A 20970-nucleotide genomic window follows, 5' to 3' on the forward strand; every position below is an offset into this window, starting at 1 on the left:
TTATACGTTTAAAATCGACGAGGATAGCGATGTGTATTTTTATGGACTCCAGGGCATGCTGTTGCTGTTATTGCAAGAAATGAAAGCGCAGACGAAGCTGCCAGAACGGCAAGTCTGTGATAATTTGGATATAATTCTTGTACGAGTGGCCGATGTCAAACATTTTCTAACCAGTACAACAAGAAACAGATGGAGTAATGAATGGAAGAGATTAAATTCGAAACTAAACGCAGTTAAAATGGAAGAGCGAGATGAAGCTGACTCGTGGAGAACATATGGCGGTGACCAGACTTAGAATCGGTCACACACCAATAACAAATTCATATTTGTTAACCGACGAAGAAAGACCAATGTGCGGTGGTTGTAATGAAGTATTTACAGTCAAGCATCTAATGGAAGAGTGTACCATATATGAAGACCTCAGAAAGAGGTCTAAGAAATAGTATTGCTGCTGATTTGGAAAATGGAAATGAAGAAAAAATAGTTGCATATCTGCACACCAGTGGACTATTAACAAGTCTATAAGTAAATTCAAGTTGTGTTAAGAAGTCTCTAAGTGAAGTAGTTTAACTCTATGGATAAGAATTAAGAAAGCGGATTTGAATCGTGGAACGTATAGGGCAGGGAGCTAACCTTCTTTCCTAGGACGCCCGGGCTCGCCTGCATGCAAGAGTGGGGGAGTCAGGGCGTATCCGATGATGGCATGGGGGACCCTCAAGGGTGGATGGTGGGCGCGGGGCAAAAGGTATGCGCAAGGAATGCCTAGAGCCAGGTAGGTCAGGACCGGGAAGGGTACCCTTCCGACTACGGGTTCTTTGGCTGTTCTGAACAGGTGGTCGAATTGCTCTTATGACGTGGGGGGACCTCGTTGGGTTAAGTCCTACGGGACAATTTATAGAGGGGGGTAGTCTACTGCCAAGGTATCCTGAGGCGAATGATGTAATGCTTAACGGCGTTTCCGGTTGAATTGGGGGTATTTAAAAAAAAAAAAAGAAAATGGAAAAACGAGTGTTGGTATTGTCAAGACATTCTTTTTTATTTTTGTTTTATTTTTTTTCCATTTTAACATCAGGACCTTTACATACTGTAAGTGTTCTCAGTGTTTTTAATATATGATTATTTAAATGTACTGTGTTGTCAATTTTTGTGTTTTTAAATTAAATGTAAGGGTCCTTTACACCCTTACATATGACGAACCTCTTAGAGGAACCACCGTGAAAAGGCGGGACGAGGGTTTGTGTATGATAAACCAGGCCAGGAGCCTCTACATCGGGTGAGCCAACAGGGAACTCCCACAAATGATTGCAGGCCTTTATTGCTAGGTCATTAAAAAAAAAAAGTGCGCGTAGTCTCATATTGAGCGTAAAGTTGTTAAAGTTCATAAATGTATAGTCATACGGTTGTTATTCTTTTTGACCAAAATTAAATCAATTTTATTTCCTCCAATATAACACCCATACTAGTGCTTAACAAATAATTAAATATTTAGTTGGGTTGTATTTTATTCAAATCAAATGTAAAAATACAGGAACCGATATTAATTTAATCTACCCCATTATAATATCCGACAATAGTATAGATATAGATAAAATCGAATGTCCTAACGAGTGCTTAATAGCAATTGAACACATGGTTTTGTTGTATTATACTCCAAAGGTGTCCTCAACAGGAAATAGATAAGAGGCTGCTACCTAACCGGACCCTTTTCATTGTCTACGGTTAAGTTAGTGAAAGTCTTCAGTTAAATAACACAAAATAAAATAAAATATCTTTAAACCTTTTATACCAAATCCATTGACTTGGTATTTTGTTGATTCCAACCTAATTTAATAGTCACTATTAATAACGGAAACGTATCTTACCTGACCAGTGTTAACTACTAGTAAACTACTTAATTATTCAAAGTGATAAATGAAATAAATTGTTAACTTTCAAATTTTATTGGAAATATCTGAATCTAAGCCCATACTATCCTAATTAATATTTTTCAACATTATTAGGGTTTTTTGCGCACGCGCGAGCGGGAACGTTAAGAGCGATTTTGCCGCGCTTCATAAAAATTTAATAAGTAGGTAGGTTGAAACATGAGAGGTTTGTCATACTGTCCTGTACGAGGTCTGTTATATCTTTTTTGCAATGCAGAACATGCCTCTTTTTTATGTCTGTTTCAGGTGAACCAGCACAATGACGATGTCCACGCGATCCCACAAAACCCTTCCCGGACACACGTGTTTCTGAAAGCTTCCTCCAAATACTAGGGTTCCCACGGAAGGCAAATTCCTGTTTGACCGAAAGGCTCTAGCACCGAAACGACTACAGAGGACGGAATGAAGGGGAATATTGCCGGAAGTACAAAGAACATATACGCTTAGTATCCCCGTATCAGCCCCAGTCAATTGTTTCTCATTGGTCTAAGGGACCAGAACGCAAATACGAAATCCGTCCATACATAAAATAAAACAGATAAAATCTATAACCGCCACAAAACAGATGGATAACCCGCCAGATAAAATAGAAAGACAGAGCAGCAAGGGACATATTTGTCCAAGTTCTGCAATTAGTAGGGAAAAAACAAACTCCCGCTATCCTTGCGTTCCGACGAACCTGATGGTGATTTAAACTCCTTTTAAAGAATATGACGAGAGCTAATGGCCTTAGAAGTCGATACCCGTATAAAAACGTATGAGAAGTTACTGTTTAGCAACCACATTAGGCAAGTAGCGGTGGACGCCGTCTCTATTATGCACAAGCTTAGGAGGATTGCTCGAAAGGATTACGGACTGTCGGGCCGTCATTTCTACACGGTGTATCGAGGTGTCTTCGAAAATATGACCTCTTACGCGGCGTCCGTTTGAGCGCATAGGTTAGAAAGAAATCGAACACTTATTCAAAATTTAAGGAATGCCCGGCGCAGAGCCTTAATTGTATGCACTGATGTTTTTAAAATAACCTCCTACGAGATTACCACCGTATTGGGAAAGGCTCTCCCAATCGATTTAGTGGTGAAAGTTAGAGCGGCCATGTGGAAGTTGCGAAGAGGCAGGGAGCCGAAGTATTTGGGATGCAGTTTCGAGCCATGCCTTTACCGGAGCGTAAACGGTGATCGCAATGCACCGGTTCTAAATTTCAAACAGTTGCTTATCTTCCGCCTGCGGAGGAGGCTTTACAGCCTTGCGATGGAAGCATGACAGCAAGAATGGCACGCCGCGACTAAGGGAAGATCCTTGTATAAGTTTATATAGGATTTGGGGGGATGGTACGTCTCTCCATCTTTTTAAGAGCAACGGGAGCCCGAGTGCTCTCCAACCATGTAAATTTAAACCAATATTTGTTTTGGTTCCGCCTGGCAGCTGATGAGCTGTGCGTCTGCGGGGAGATCCAGTCGAACGAACACACGATGTTCAACTGCCCAGCTTCTCGTGGGGGGGGGGGAACTCAGACTACCCTGGAACTTAGAGGTCAAGGGGAAAATTGGCCACTCACAAGCGGCGAGTCAATGTGGCGAAAGCCACATTGTCGGACCGTGAGGTAGTTCCTTGAACCGACATCAGTAGTTTACCTAAGGGAAAAGACTCCTACCGCGCTACAGTAGGAAGCTAACCGAGAGATATGGCTCTGGCTACCAGCCAGATTAAGGCTTCAAACGTTTTAATGGTGGACAGGTACTTGCTGCCATTCAGCGGCCTAGGCGTAGCAGCGAATTGCTGTCTTTGACGAGATAAATTTAATTATTGATAGTGATATATGTTTTAGTAGTTCACGGGGTGCGCCTACCCATTTTAGTGATACATGACAAGTGAGCTGTGGGACACGCAAGCGAGTGGTGTATGGTACCACGCTTTTAGGTTAGCTCTAGGAGCTAGTTAGGACGCTGGTCGCTAAACTGTTTGAGGCTCAGTAGCCGTTTGTGGTACAGACATTCGGTCTCGGGGTGGTGCCGAGAGAAATGCCACAAGCAAACCGATCCCTGGTAGGATTCAGAACTTGTCTGTAGTTAATGATTACGCGAGTGAACATCGGTAATCGTTTTTGATTTGGTAGGTGGGCTGCACGATGTCTGCAGGGGGTACGTCTCTGTTCAGCAGAGGCGTTTCTTCCACAGGCGGGTGGATTGGTCCAAGTTTTCTACCATTTTTGCGGCCAGGCTACGGTTTTTTGGTCGAAGTTTGGACGAGCTCCCGTAAGAAGACCCGGCAGAGAGTGTTCAGTTTCATGTCCTCCTTATTATTTATAAACAAACTATGTAACTGTTTTCTTCTTACTTACGTCAGGCACACAGATACGTTAATCAAGTGTAGTTCAACAGCTGTTTTATAATATATATATTTCTTCTTGATAATGCTATTGTAAAAGTACTTTTCATTTAAGTTGTTATTAAAGTAAATGTTTCCCTCTTCTAAAATTTTACAGTAAAATCATTCTCTTTAAAAATGTATTAAAGAAAGTTCAATAAAATATGTCTTAAAGGTTAAATCAATGTTATTTAAAATGCAACTTAAAAATATGAATCTAAATAAATACTTCAAATATAAATATTGTACATGTATATACTGATTAATCTCAATAATATGAAACAAATGTAGCTACGAATATAATAATAAAATAAATAGTTATATATAAATCTGTAATAAAATGTATATATAATAAAAATATAATTGAATACATTAACAAAGTATTTATTGAAGATATTATTGATCCAGTGGCATAAGTTTTGAAAACTGGAAGGTGCAATTAGGCACGCTTATTCAAACAGAGGGTTTTTTCTTCTGCGATAGTTGAAGCCGCTGACAATTCCATTCCCCGAGGTACGGGTCAAGATAGAGTTGCCGGTTAGTGATCTTGGAACTTGACTACGATGAAGCGGACGTGTACCGGCTCAGGAGAGCCGCACAACGTGGGGATGATCCTGATAGGCATGCAGGATATATATCCTGCATGCCTATCGTCGGACAAGGACCGAGTATTTTCATAAGGTTAGGTCTTCTAAGCGTGATTCTTGGCGCTCTTTTGTACAACAGCAGGGAAGTAGGGATCCATGGGATGTCGTTTACACAGTTCTCGGGCATAAAAAAAAGACATTCTTCTGTCGGCTGTCTCGACCCAGGATGGAGTTATAATAGATAAAGATCGTGTCCTCAATCTTCTGATGAACGATCTGCTTTCTGATGATATTGAGGTTAATAAAACCTCATATCATCGACGTGACCGAAGGGAAGTCACAGGTTTTTGCTCTGAAATTCAGTCTTCTGAGATTACTGAGGCGGAGGTCCGTCAAGTGATCTGTAGCTTGGTTAGGAATAAAGCCCCGGTTATGATTGTATCATGGTGGAACTCCTTGTTCGCACGTTGCCAGTGATTCTTGGTCCATTAACTAGGATTTTTAACAAAATGCTTTTCGCTGGATATTTCCCAGCTTGTTAGAAAAGCGGTGAGTTGAAACTGGTCTTCGCAAGTGTTGACAAGAACCCCGCTGTAAGTTCTTCTTATCGGCCTCTGACGCTCTTGCCTGTTATAGGTAAGATTTTCGAGAAGGTCCTGTACCTCCGCATTAATAATAGACTGACATCTAATCGTTTGCTTATGGACAACCAGTATGGTCTTCGCCCTGGCAAGGGCACAGAGGACGCTATTCTTGGGGTGCAGTAAGTGCAATATGTACTCGGCGACTTTTTGGACATATCCGGGGACTTCAATAACTTGTGGTGGTTCTCTGCGTTATATCAATTACATCAGTTTGGTTGCACGCAAAATGAAATAGAGACTCTCGCAAGCTATTTCAGCAACAGAACCGTCGTCCTTCTTCACGACGGTAAGGAAATAGGAAAGGACCTGTCAAAAGTTTGCCCACACGGCAGTGTTCTCGGTCCCATCGTCTGGATTGTCGAATTTGACTATCTGATAAGGTTGAGGTTGCCCGGCGGCTGCCGCATCTTCGTTTATGCCGACGATGGGCTGCTGCTAGTCAAGGGAAACTTGCGAAACGAAATAGAGTTCAGAGCGACCCAGGCATTTTTAAGTACTAATGTTATGAAGTCTTCAGCATAAGATGGGTTTCAATGTAGAAAAAACCACTATGATGTTTCTGAAAGGTCGTCTAGCCGCGACTCGTCTTCCGTGAGTTGTGATAGCGGCATTCCCATCAGGTATGTTACCATTTAGAAGTGTCTGGGTATAATCCTCGATGAGAGACTTAAACTCAAAGAACACCTTTAGTTTGTCACAAGGAAAACTTTGTTTTGGTTCCGCCTGGTAGCTGACGAGCTGTGCGTCTGCGGAGAGGTCCAGTCAAATGAACACCTGATGTTTGATTGCCCTGCTCTTGGGGGGGGGGGGGGGGGGTCAGAGACCGGGCCACCCTGGAAAAATTGGCCACTCACGAGCGGCGAGTCAATATGGCGAGAGTCGCATTGTCGGACCTCGAGGGAGTTTCTTGATGTGGTTGCTTTGTTCAACTGACATCAGTAGTTTACCTAAGGGAAAAGACTCCTACCGCACTGCTGTGGGAAGGTAACCTAGCGGTATATATGGCTGACCACCAACCAATTAAGGCTCCAAGCGCTTTAATATGGTGGACAGGTACCTGCTGGCTTTCAGCGACCTAGGCGTGGCAGTGAATTGCTGTCTAGTCGAAATAAATTTTAATTTATGGATATCATACATATTTTTAGTAGTTGACGGGGTGCGCCTACCCATTTTAGCAAATATATGACAAGTGAGCAGTTGGGACAAGTAAGCCGGTGGTGTAAGGCACCGCGCGTAGTCCACTCACGCTGTCAGGTAAGCTCTAGGAGCTATTTAGGATACTGGTCGCTTAACTGTTCGAGGCTCAGTTGCCGTCTGTGGCACAAACATTCGGTCTTATGCTTTAGGGCGACCAAATGGAGTGTGGTGGGAGAAATGCCAAGGAACCCAATGCGCAATACCCCACTCCACCGCCCAGGAGTTAAAGTCCCCAGCTGCTACCACCACCCCAACGGCGGCAGCAAGGACAAAATCCTCCAGTACGTTAACCTTTCGGCGAAAGTCCGCTATCAAGTTATTTGGGGTGAGGTAACAACTAATAAACGTCATATGTGTCTCCACACATATGACGTATGACATATGACACATCCAATAAACTTGGATGTGTCTCCAAGTTCGTCTTATCTCCGAACTTGGGCTCTGCTGCGAACGGAATCCAAATCACGGCAATCCCGAGCGAGTCCTGGAGCCATTAAAAATCGTCACGCTCCCGGTACTGCTCGCAGATCAGCATCAAGTTGGCCTCTCTGTTCCTGGCTAGCTGTAGCAGCAGGTCATCTCCTGTTGAGATTGGCCTGCAGAACGTTGAACATTGTAACGAAGCCTTCTCTTCACCTGCTCCAGGGCTTCCTGGAAGACCTGACCCTTTCTTGTTCCGGATGCGTGGGCCAGCTGCGAGGCCTTCACGCCTTTTTCTAGGCAGAGTATGCACTGAGAAGGCGGAACACTCCTTGGCCTTGTGCTCCCCTCTCCCGTACTTATGGCAGAGCCGGCTTCTGTTGCGTCCTTACATTCAGGAGCCAGATGCTCATACCCATGGCACCTGAAACAACGAGAGACCTGTGCCCTAGACCTAATCTGGCAGTACACCAGCCAATCCTTATCTTGGATTGACTGAGTAATCTGTCAGCAGCTTTCTCTCCAATCTCTGATATTGCTACCCTCTGTACCCTGGCATTAGCATTGGTAAAGCTAACCCGGCAATCTCTTATATCTCCTAGATTTCTTCTCAGTGCTGCTTCCATATCTTCCTTATCTGTGATGCAATCTAGATCCCGGATCTCCAGGTTCTTCCGCGGTTCCAGATTGCGGACTACGGCACCTTCTCCAAGTACAGCCTTTAGGGCAGTACTAAAGGTCTGTTTGTTTCTCTGGTGGCGCTTCCGAGCTCAATCAGAACATCTCCCGCTCTGGTCTTTCTTATTGTCACTACTTCCGTCTCAGTTTTCTCCAGTTTCATCCCCTTCCCGATTTTACTGAGAGTTTCATCATAAGTCTTCTCCTCGGCCTTTTTTATGACGATTGCTTCTTTTTGATTCCCCTTTTTCTTGTTTTTGCTTTTGCTGCTCTGGGTGCTGCCTCTAGGAGGTTTTGGTTGTTCCTTTGCAACCTTCTTATCTTCAGAGCTCTGCCTCTCCTTTTTGCCCTTCTTACTTTCCACGAGTGTCCACGGTTCCACTTGTGGATGGTTTGAGGTTAGAAGGGTACCTGTTTGAGTACCGCTTGTGGGTGGTAGGTTAGGTTTTTAGTGGTAGGGGTTCTTTCTTACCACCAGAATCCCTTTTCTTCTTCAGTGCTCTGAAGAAGTTTCTACGGCTCTACAGTGCTCGTAGAAGCAACCACAGCAGCTCTCATGCAATTGATTCTTCTTTCCGCCTCGAAATTATCTAGTAAGGTAGAAAGCTTAGCAAATCCGTTCTTTATTTCCATGTATAAGTTTTTTGGTTGCTTGTAAACGGTGACCAAGTTCATAACAACTGCCTTGCATCTTTGGAGATGTTCTGCAGCTCCTCCTTCCAAGATGTTTCCGGAAGAAAAGTCCATGTTTTGGCTGTTCACCATCGCTTCGTACCCAAGAAATTATAATTTAATTTAACTAGCTTACCCGAGAAATTGTAATAAAATTTAATTTAATTACTTTAGAAAGTTTAAAAAATAAAAAAATAATTCTAAAAAACACAAAAGCACTTTTTAAAAAAAATATTACAAAGTTAAAAGTTCCAATTTAATTTATTAAACTTTAATTATTAGTTTATTTATTTAATGCTTATTAACTTATATCTAATTTAATTTATGTTATTTATATTAATTTTGTAATTAAATAGCTTGCTTTGTTATTGGGTAAATTTATTTAGTTCAATTATTTAATAAAATAATAAGGGAAATGAAAGAAAAAAGAGGTATTAATGCTTGAAAGAAATCACGTAGTATCTGTATATAATGAAAAAAAAAAAATTCTTTTGATGTAGAAAGGGGCTAATGACCAAAGTAGTCGATGCCCTTAAAACCTCAAAGAAAAGAAAATGCTCCGAACAAAATCCAACCCAACGTCCGTAAAATAACACCTACGCATACGTCCAAGGTTGGCAGTGGAATACGGGATTGGTGGACCCGAGCTGTCCGAGGTGGTTGGGGTTGTGCTTCTCGGCTTCACTATTTGCAGTTGTGGCGGTAGATATGATCATGACCTGTTTAGCCGACGCTGGGCGGAATGTAGATGGGGAGTGATCATCCCTCTTCCCGGTTGTGGAGCCGGGTTGAGAGTGAGCTGATGCGAGCAAAATTTTGGCAGAGCAAACTCTGCCAAACTCTTGCGCTGCTGTATATCAGTCACTTCGGCCCTTGACAGGGACTGTCCCATGGATAAGGTATTGGAGCCGTACTGCTAGATGCAATACTTTGGATGTTGGTATAGTGGGTCAGGCAGTACATGACTGTCTCGTCTGGGTTAAATCTGTGAGAGGCGGCTGATTGGAGGGACCCAGGCAGAATCTATGATCCGGGGCAAGTCCAACTGTCTCTTCGCCTGCACCTTGAAATATATTGACTGGTGACACTTCTTTTTCTACAGCTTCTGTGGCAGGGGGTACACATGCCACATGTCTCTACCTTAGTACTGTAGAGACTTTGTCTAAGCAAGCTTAGTGAAGAAAGAGTGTAAAGTTATGAATATAGAGAACACGATTTGAACAAAATTTTGACCCAAAGAATAATGGAATGATTCCAAAATATTTGGTGATCAGGAGAAAAGAAGAGGATTTCTCAAAGACCAGCTCTTTCATGGTAGCTGGAAGTATCACGGAAGCTGCTAAAGGACCGGTTAAAAAGACTAGAAAAGTTGCTCTTGGATTGTTTGTGGAAACCGTCAACAACGTTCAATCATCACGACTACTCAATGCCAAGAAGATGGGAGTCTTTGACCTTGAGGCTGTACCTCATAGTAACCTCAAAGGGTGCTCCCCTGTGGATACCTTGAAGGGTGTAGTCATTCGCAGGGATTTCTTGAACTGCACAGAAGAGCAGTACGTAGAAGAACTTCATGAACAAGGAATTGTCATGTGTTGTTGAATAAACGCACAACACAGTGTAGAAGTTCTACCCTGTGCGTTGCATATTTTAACTTTTAATAAGCCAAAGTCCAGAGAAAATAAAGGCTGGATTCCACAGGTTGGATGTACGCCCGTTTATGCCGACTCCTTTGTGGTGCTTTGGATATCGGAGATTCAAACACACAGCTGTACATTGCACAAGGAAACAGATCTGTTTGTGATGAGCCATTATGTTCTAATGACTCTGGCAGGAATCTACCTGTCTGTGTCCAAGGGATGTAATCTCTGAACTATCACCAGCTGTAGTGAACATGGTCGACCATATCATCAATGATAAATTGAAAAGTCGACCAGTTACGGAAACTAATCCAAAGAGGATATAAAAAAACAGATGTCTTCAAACAAATGTCTATTACAGAACCAAGGAATGAGCCTTCAACCAGTCAAAAGGTGAAGGAAAGTGAAGCTAAACTACAGAAGAAGTCTGAAAATTATGCACTGATTGTAAAATATGAAATAATGAAAATACAGGAATTTAGCAAAGAAGATGATATGATCATTGGAAAAGTGACTGTGTACAAGTATCAATGTACAAGTACCAAGCTTTCAGGGAACCCTCCCTGAAAGCTTGGAGGCCTCTAAAAGAAAGGGTAAGCTCTTTAGCAGTCCTAAACATTTTATCAGTGAGTACATCAACATTAGACTCTGATGCTATGCTCACCACATCATCTATGTCAGCATATATGATGACAACAGTAAGTTATCCTGCAAGATCTACTGTGGAGGATCAGAAGATTCTATCTCTAAAGCGTAAGACACCCAAGAAACAGAGCTGGAGGCTGTCAGGAGGATGAAGAAAAGAATGAAAAAAGGATGGTCTAAAGACCATCTATTGCAAGGAAATAGATGGTATCATTGAAATTTTTATAAGTTTTTTGACAAATTTTCATTAAGGATGAGTTTTTAAGAATTATGGGATACTTACACCTGTGTTTGTGAGATATGACAAGATTTCTTTCATAAGGAAATATGTTTTTAAGTGGCAAGGACTCTACACACCCTATCATCTTCTGTTTGTTTTGTTGGGTTTTAATATACAGTGACAAGTCTACCTCTGAATGATCAGTTTGACAAGACTAGTCTTCTGACTAGGTTGCTAGTTATTTTATCAGAAAAGAAAAGAATTTTTTTTTTGTTTGGGAAAAGGGCTGGCTAATGACCACAGAAATTGATGCCTGTAACCCCCAAAAAACTCTTATGGTCTGCATATCGCCTCTTACAACCATCCATTGAAAATTAAATTCTGGGAAACTGAAATGACCTTAACAAGGAGAAAAGTGCAACAGAACAGTGTACACCTTTATGTTCCACCAATTTTTTTTTTTTTTTTTTGTCTTCAGTCATTTGACTGGTTTGATGCAGCTCTCCAAGATTCCCTATCTAGTGCTAGTCGTTTCATTTCAGTATACCCTGTACATCCTACATCCCCAACAATTTGTTTTACATACTCCAAACGTGGCCTGCCTACACAATTTTTCCCTTCTACCTGTCCTTCCAATATTAAAGCGACTATTCCAGGATGCCTTAGTATGTGGCCTATAAGTCTGTCTCTTCTTTTAACTATATTTTTCCAAATGCTTCTTTCTTCATCTATTTGCCACAATACCTCTTCATTTGTCACTTTATCCACCCATCTGATTTTTAACATTCTCCTATAGCACCACATTTCAAAAGCTTCTAATCTTTTCTTCTCAGATACTCCGATTGTCCAAGTTTCACTTCCATATAAAGCGACACTCCAAACATACACTTTCAAAAATCTTTTCCTGACATTTAAATTAATTTTTGATGTAAACAAATTATATTTCTTACTGAAGGCTCGTTTAGCTTGTGCTATTCGGCATTTTATATCGCTCCTGCTTCGTCCATCTTTAGTAATTTTACTTCCCAAATAACAAAATTCTTCTACCTCCATAATCTTTTCTCCTCCTATTTTCACATTCAGCGGTCCATCTGTGTTATTTCTACTACATTTCATTACTATTGTTTTGTTCTTGTTTATTTTCATGCGATAGTTCTTGCGTAGGACTTCATCTATGCCGTTCATTGTTTCTTCTAAATCCTTTTTACTCTCGGCTAGAATTACTATATCATCAGCAAATCGTAGCATCTTTATCTTTTCACCTTGTACTGTTACTCCGAATCTAAATTGTTCTTTAACATCATTAACTGCTAGTTCCATGTAAAGATTAAAAAGTAACGGAGATAGGGAACATCCTTGTCGGACTCCCTTTCTTATTAGGGCTTCTTTCTTATGTTCTTCAATTGTTATTGTTGCTGTTTGGTTCCTGTACATGTTAGCAATTGTTCTTCTATCTCTGTATTTGAACCCTAATTTTTTTAAAATGCTGAACATTTTATTCCAGTCCACGTTATCAAAAGCCTTTTCTAGGTCTATAAACGCCAAGTATGTTGGTTTGTTTTTCTTTAATCTTCCTTCTACTATTAATCTGAGGCCTAAAATTGCTTCCCTTGTCCCTATACTTTTCTTGAAACCAAATTGGTCTTCTCCTAACACTTCTTCCACTCTCCTCTCAATTCTTCTGTATAAAATTCTAGTTAATATTTGATGCATGACTAGTTAAACTAATTGTTCTGTATTCTTCACATTTATCTGCCCCTGCTTTCTTTGGTATCATAACTATAACACTTTTTTTGAAGTCTGATGGAAATTCCCCATTTTCATAAATATTACACACCAGTTTGTATAATCTATCAATCGCTTCCTCACCTGCACTGCGCAGTAATTCTACAGGTATTCCGTCTATTCCAGGAGCCTTTCTGCCATTTAAATCTTTTAATGCTCTCTTAAATTCAGATCTCAGTATTGTTTCTCCCATTTCATACTCTTCAACTTCCTCTTCTTCCTCTATAACACCATTTTCTAATTCATTTCCTCCGTATAACTCTTCAATATATTCCACCCATCTATCGACTTTACCTTTCGTATTATATATTGGTGTACCATCTTTGTTTAACACATTATTAGATTTTAATTTATGTACCCCAAAATTTTCCTTAACTTTCCTGTATGCTCCATCTATTTTACCAATGTTCATTTCTCTTTCCACTTCTGAACACTTTTCTTTAATCCACTCTTCTTTCACCAGTTTGCACTTCCTGTTTATAGCATTTCTTAATTTCCGATAGTTCCTTTTACTTTCTTCATCACTAGCATTCTTATATTTTCTACGTTCATCCATCAGCTGCAATATATCGTCTGAAACCCAAGGTTTTCTACCGGTTCTCTTTATTCCGCCTAAGTTTGCTTCTGCTGATTTAAGAATTTCCTTTTTAACATTCTCCCATTCTTCTTCTACATTTTCTACCTTATATTTTTTAATCAGACCTCTTGCGATGTCCTCCTCAAAAATCTTCTTTACCTCCTCTTCCTCAAGCTTCTCTAAATTCCACCGATTCATCTGACACCTTTTCTTCAGGTTTTTAAACCCCAATCTGCATTTCATTATCACCAAATTATGGTCGCTATCAATGTCTGCTCCAGGGTAAGTTTTGCAGTCAACGAGTTGATTTCTAAATCTTTGCTTAACCATGATATAATCTATCTGATACCTTCCAGTATCGCCTGGCTTTTTCCAAGTGTATATTCTTCTATTATGATTTTTAAATTGGGTGTTGGCAATTACTAAATTATACTTCGTGCAAAATTCTATAAGTCGGTCCCCTCTTTCATTCCTTTTGCCCAGCCCGTATTCATCCACTATATTTCCTTCCTTGCCTTTTCCAATGCTTGCATTCCAATCTCCAACTATTATTAAATTTTCATCTCCTTTTACGTGTTTAATTGCTTCATCAATCTCTTCATATACACACTCTACCTCATCATCATCATCATGGGCGCTTGTAGGCATATAGACGTTAACAATCGTTGTCGGTTTAGGTTTTGATTTTATCCTTATTACAATGATTCTATCGCTATGCGTCTTGAAATACTCCACTCTCCTCCCTATCTTCTTGTTCATCATGAAACCTACTCCTGCCTGCCCATTATTTGACGCTGAGTTAATTGCTCTAAAATCACCTGACCAAAAGTCGCCTTCCTCTTCCCACCGAACCTCACTAATTCCTACTATATCCACATTTGTCCTACCCATTTCCCTTTTTAAATTTTCTAGCCTACCAACCTTTTTCAAGCTTCTAACATTCCACGCTCCGACTCGTAGAATGTTATTTTTTAATTTTCTGGTGACCCCTTCCTTAGTAGTCCCCACCCGGAGATCCGAACGGGGGACTATTTTACCTCCGGAATATTTTACCAAGGAAGGCGCCTCCATTATTGCTATGTGAAAATGCAGAGAGCCACATTTTCTTAGAAAAAAAGCAGCAGTAGTTTTCCATTGCTTTCAGCTGCGCAGTACTCAGAGGACTGAGTGATGTTGATACGGCCGTTTAAGTCGTCCTGACTCACGCCCCTAACAACTACTGAAAGAGCTGCTGCCCTCTTTCAGGAATCATTCCTTAGTCTGGCTCTCAACAGATACCTCTCCCAAGATACCTTCGGTCCAGCTACTCTGTATCCCTGAGCACTCAAGCCCCCTCACCAACGGCAAGGTCTCATGATTCATAGAGGAGGCCACCAATAATAATAATAATAAACAAATTCGTGTAAAACAGACAAGCAGTCAGTAATCATTGCAAAATAAAAAATAATAACCATAGATAATAACAATTATTTCTTGAACATGGTACCACTGATATGTTAATTAATTAAATAATATTAACAATTTATAAAATCCACCTTACCAGCACATTGAGATAAGCTCTAGATCTTTTGGCTTACTTGTAAGCCACCATCAGGAGTTAAAAATATTACATTAAAGTCAAAAATTAAAAAAAAAATCATAGGTTAAAATGTATAAACAGTCATGACTGTCCGGTCCTAATAGTGTACTGAAGAAATATATATATATATATATATATATATACTCTGGTGGATTAAAATAAATCAAACAGAACCATCTCATTGAGGAGATAATTATTAGATTACATTATTATTAATTTATATTTATATTTAGTATGTTTTTAAATAATATATCATCTTTAAATCATTTGTGTTCATTTCACCAAGAAAACGTGTAAATTGTCCCAGTACTGTGTGCAATTTAGATTTGTTTGACATGGATGATTTGAGGCGTTTAATGAATAAATTTTATGTAACCGAAAAATGGGTTCCTACTGTGAAGAGAATTATGCAAAAAACCCGTGAAAGTGAAATTAATTTCAAAGGGAATGAAAGATCTTTAAGGAGAATATTAAGTAAAATGGGATTTAGATGGAATACAAACAGAAGACAACCAGAAAATACTAATAGAACGTCATGACATTAAAATGCAAAGAATGAAATTTCTCTGTTTCGCAAAGAAGGAAGAACAATTGTATACACAGATAAAACCTACATTCACAGTAGTCATGCGACACCAAAATCATGGATAGACACAACAAACTTTCATGAGGGACTGAAAACACCAGTATCCAAGGGCTCACTATTAGTAATTGTTCATGTCAGCTGTAATAAAGGATTGATTAACAATGCTTTACTTATGTATGAGTCAAATAAGAAAGGAGATTATCGAAAATCAATGGGTTCTGAATTGTACACAAAATGATTATGGGAGACGTGTATTCCCAACTTGCCTCCTTGGTTGGTCATTGTACTAGATAATGCATTGTATCACAATATACTGCTACAACAGCAGCCAAATTCTAACTCTTTAAAAAGCGATATGATAAAGTGGTTAGCTGAACAACAAATTAACTGTTCTCCTGCTATGACAAAGACTGAATTATACGATATTATAAAATTACAAAGAAAATCAAAAGAAATTTCTAATAATGGCATTTTTGAAAATTATGGTCACACAATTCTACGGTTGCCAATTTATCACCCTGACTTAAATGCCATTGAAATGATTTGGAGTAAAGTGAAAGGGCAAGTAGCTAAAATAAATACAACTTTTAACATGTTGGACGTTCTTAAGTTAGCTGAAGAGGAATTTTATAAAGTGTCTGCAGCTGAGTGGAGCAATGTCTGCGAGCATGTTGTCAATGTTGAAAAAAAAATACATTGAAGATGAACATTTATATGATGTGCACATCGACAATTTTGTGATAAATGTGAATTCAGAATCGGACACGAGCTCTTTAAAATCTACCTACAACGACTTTGGAATTTGCAAGCTATAGCAGTAAAGTGAGTAGAAAAAATAATTATTTAAAGTAATTTAAAATAATAATATTAATTGGGATTCTAAACTAGTTTTAATTAAATAGCATCATATGTATTTTTGGTTATAAATATCATTTATATTAAACTGAAAATGTTTTCAATAGCATCATATGTATTTTTGGTTATAAATATCATTTATATTAAACTGAAAATGTTTTCAGTCAAATACAATGCCAAATGTTTGCTGATTGCTAGTATCTTTTGTGCCAACTTACGTGGCGATAGTTCTGGAAGTGTAGTCTCTATTATAAATCTATATTTTGCAGTATTCAAACACTGGTCTAACCATTGACTTTTACATATAAAGGATCGATCAAACATCTTAAAACAAATGACCAACCCATAGAAGCAGTCCAAGGTTTCTCCTTGCTTTGGGTGCTGTTCATAAAACGCATTCATTAAGTGACAGTTTGCAGTCAAATAAAACACCTAAGTCCATTACTTCTCTATGTATTTGACACTGACCAACCTCATACAAATGTTTATCAATTTCTTTCTGGAATGACACCCCTAGAATGTCTAGGAATGTCTTTTCTAGACTGAGGGGCTTCTATTAACAGACAACTGATGTATTCTATTATTATTACTCTGAAAAATGAATTGATCACTTATACATTAGTGCAAATTTTGACATCACCCACAAGCAAAAGAAGAAATAAAAATGACGATGACATTTGTGTAAGGAATGAAAAACAGAGGATCCAAATTAGAATTCTGAGACACCAGATGGAGCAGACAGCAGATGGATTTTAGAAATTCTACCCAACACCTTTAATTTAAACATCTGCTTAAATATGTAAAATTTTAACCAACTTAACATAGTACCTTATCAAAATGAGCAATTTTTTGCTGAAGTAAATCATGAGGTACCTTTTCAAGGGCCTTCTGAAGGTCAAAATATACAACATCAACTTGTTTCCTACTTCCTTTGAACTTAGGCTTATGAATGATAATATTTCATTAAAACTACTTTAGACTTTATGACAGCTGGCAGTAAGCTTCCTGGCTGTTGAGGCGGTCGGCTTGTCAAATGTAAGTGATGAGGCTCAAAGTAGTGACTCGCACAGGCACAAGTGCACACGCATATGAGACAGAATCACCCTCTGTGTACGGCACCACTCTGTCCACACACTACATTGCCTGCTGTCACCCTCTACAACAGGTGTATGTATAGCCAGCTGATTGTACACTTACTGACGTCACATGCTTGCTGGCAAATGACATGTTGTGCTACAACTGATCTGCTGCAATTATAGTGCTTACTACTTTGAAAAGGACATGTTTTCCATATTTTATTTTGTAAATGGTATGATAATACCATCAACAATGGGTTGATAATATGTGTAAAATTTATTTTTTGAAAAAAATCATATTTTTACCCAAATTGCAGCCCTGGGTCTGGGCCCATGCCTAAATTCAGCCGAGCTGGTGGGGGCACCATATTTGAAAATCATGCTAATAAAGCATGGTAGACTGCAACATGCTGTTCCTTTCATCTCTCTGATAATTCATTCACAAAAGTTAGTAGAAATGGTTTCATATTCTAGTCTTTTTTAATGTAGTAATGAAACTTAAGAGCAGGAATATTGATCTCAGTAAACAAATTATTTCTTAGGAACTGAATACTGTAGCACTTTCAGAACAGTAGCAACATTTAATTGCAGGGAGGGGTACAGGGACTTCTTGGATGTAGGGTACTTTAAAAGAGCTTTTACTGCATTTGATATAATCTAAAATAATGCTGCCTTTTAAATATTACACTATATTTTACATAAACATTTTTTAAGAATCAAATATGCCAATTTTTAAAACAACATTTATATTTAATTATCTAGACTTAATTTACTTTACTCTCTTTACTGAATATTTAATATTTTATATCTCAAGTATGGACTCAGTTCCTTATCATAAACACTAATTGCAAAGCAAAGTTAAATGAAACATACCTAAAGGATTATTATTAGCCATGTCAAATTTTCCGATTTCAAGAAACCGTCCTCCTGTAGCTAAGCAGCGTACAGAAGCTTGCAACTTCTCTTCAGCTAATGAATTCAATACTAAATCGACTCCACGACCACCAGTTTCTTTCATTATTAACTGTTCAAATGATGTATCCCTGGAGTTACCGATATGCTTTTCTGAAATCTTCATAACAAACAAGACATAGCAGAAATTGAACTAAATATTTCTGAGACATTAAAACATTTTAACATAAAGAAATTACATATTGATAAATATGGTTACAAAACCTTACCTTTACTTAAATCATACAAAAAAAAGATTCTTTTCTTAATAAAAGAGAGAACCAAATTAGCTATTAAAATAAAAATATAACTATAAACACAGCTGACATAAAAATACAGATGTGATTTTTATAAGGGCTGTGGATGATATGGACATATATTATTATATATATATATGGACATGTATAGTAAACAGAAGATAATTTCAGTAATGATTTATTTTGCACAGATTTCCTTGGTAATGATAAGAATTATGGAATTAAAACTGCTGCCATTTTTTTTTTTTAATTTTGTAACTAACCAAAATATAAATAAATTCACATGTATACTAATTTTTCTACTAAATTCACATACATTATGTAGATTTATTTCAGTCTACAACAACTGTCAGTTTCAAAATATGACAAAACTTATTTCATGAGATAGAATTAAAATTCATATTTAACATAAGTTTGTGTTATACTTGTGATTACCTGAGGAAAGTGTTTGCGAATGAATTCGACTTTTTCAGGAGTCCCAACTGTTGTGAAGACAGTACAACCAGCATGTAGGGCCAGGTTAATAGCTGCCTGTCCTACACCTCCACTGCCAGCATGAATAAGAATACTTTCTCCTTTTTTCATTCGACCACAAACTATGAGTGCCCATAATGCCTATAAAAAACAATAATCAATCAATAAAATTAATCACATATTCTGTAGCTAATTTATATATGTAGAAATGGAAGAGCACATCATGCATTAATGCCATTTTTTCAGCAAAAGTACATAATCTTTCATATGTATATAATTTTGATACACGGTTTAGAAACATTTGCACAGACAAAAATCATCTGCTGTTATACAAACGTGGTTTGTAATATGTAAAGTAAACATTGATTCAGTAAAACTAGTTTTTTTTCTCAACTCATATTTTATTCACAGAAACACACACACACACACACACACACACACACACACATATATATATATATGTATATATACACACACACAAAAGATTCATTTAGTGAAAAATTCCCAATATTGAGGTACAGGACTTTACTCAAACAGAAAAAACTATTCCTGAAATAGGTACATTCTTACACTAAATGATGCTCACAATGAAGCAAAGTTTTAAAGCCTTACTTTCACAGATCTTAAGATATATAGACAGGTTTGCTCCTCATGCAGCAGCTCATTAGATAAAAGGGCATAAATAAAAGCTTCAGAAAAATGTTTGAAATGAGCCCAAATATAAAAATTTCTCATCAAATAAAACTTACCAGATTGCAGATAGTAAAAGTGAATGTGATCTAGATTACCAAATCCATTGGGTTAGTATTCCATCTTCAACACAATGAAAGTATTTGTCTTTCAAAATGAGAGCAACTATAGGCATCATAAAAAATGCACAGTGTCATACAGTTCTGAGAATTATTTTATAAATTTCAGATTAATGTTGCAATTTTTTTATCATAAAGCAGAGCAGAATGTAATTTCTAAAAAAGCCTAATATCTTGGCATTACTGGCGTAATATAAAAATGGAACTCTCTGACAACTGAAGTATGGAAAGAACTATCTGTTGAATTAAAATCTGAAATATGACTCTCAATTTAGACTAAAATCCTATTATTTAAGCGATCATCAAGTGATACAAAAGTTATCTTACAGAATATTGTTTTGAAAGAGATCAATTTCATCTCATGATAAAATAAGTTAGTGTAACATCTTATCAAATCAAAAAAAAAAAAATATTCAAAAGAAGTTAAATAAATGTCTTAATGACTGTTACTAAAAGCAAAAAGTGAAAATTTATACCAAATACAGGACAAGGCACAAGTGCAGTTTGTCAGTAAGCAGTGTAGATTAATGTTCATTAATTTTAACTTTGGGTGAGCTGCACTGCACAACTGTCAACAAGGTGTACAATGTTTCCATTTTCGACAGATCTTTAGCCTATTTTCTGAGTTCATCTTCAAAAAAAAAACACAAAGTAATCTTTTGAAGCTTCCTACTAGTACATTTTTATTTTTAAAACTAAAAGACTTTTTTACATAAATAAAAAAAAAAAATAATCCTACATTTATTCTATTAAAAAAAGTTTACTATGAAGTATTATATGATCATCTAAGATCTGGCCAAATTTTTCATATCAGATCACTTGTTATATCAATATCCATGCCTTTTGCTTTACCACAAATTTTTACAAAGGAAATCAGATGTTGACGATTTTCTTTATAGTGTATAGACAAAATTTTTCTTTTGAGCTACAATTCTTCACGATTATAAAAAAAATATAGGCCTATGAAAAAGTGTAGAATGCCAAATGCAATTTATATTAAACTTATACAGCACAGAAAAGATTATAACT

General features: G+C 37.9%; 1 protein-coding gene across 1 annotated transcript in view; it reads right to left on the bottom strand.

The window, feature by feature from the left end:
- The window catches only part of FASN3 (Fatty acid synthase 3), a 280712-nt gene that overhangs the window by 84285 nt on the left and 175457 nt on the right, over positions 1-20970 (bottom strand). Inside the window, exons 26-27 of the mRNA XM_075362162.1 lie at positions 19094-19273; positions 18324-18522 (exon numbers count right to left, since the gene is read on the bottom strand). Coding sequence (XP_075218277.1) covers positions 18324-18522; positions 19094-19273 — 379 coding nt within the window. The remainder of the gene's footprint in view (positions 1-18323; positions 18523-19093; positions 19274-20970) is intronic.

This window comes from Lycorma delicatula, chromosome 4 (genome assembly GCF_047948215.1).
Source record: "Lycorma delicatula isolate Av1 chromosome 4, ASM4794821v1, whole genome shotgun sequence".
Classification (NCBI taxonomy): domain Eukaryota; kingdom Metazoa; phylum Arthropoda; class Insecta; order Hemiptera; family Fulgoridae; genus Lycorma; species Lycorma delicatula.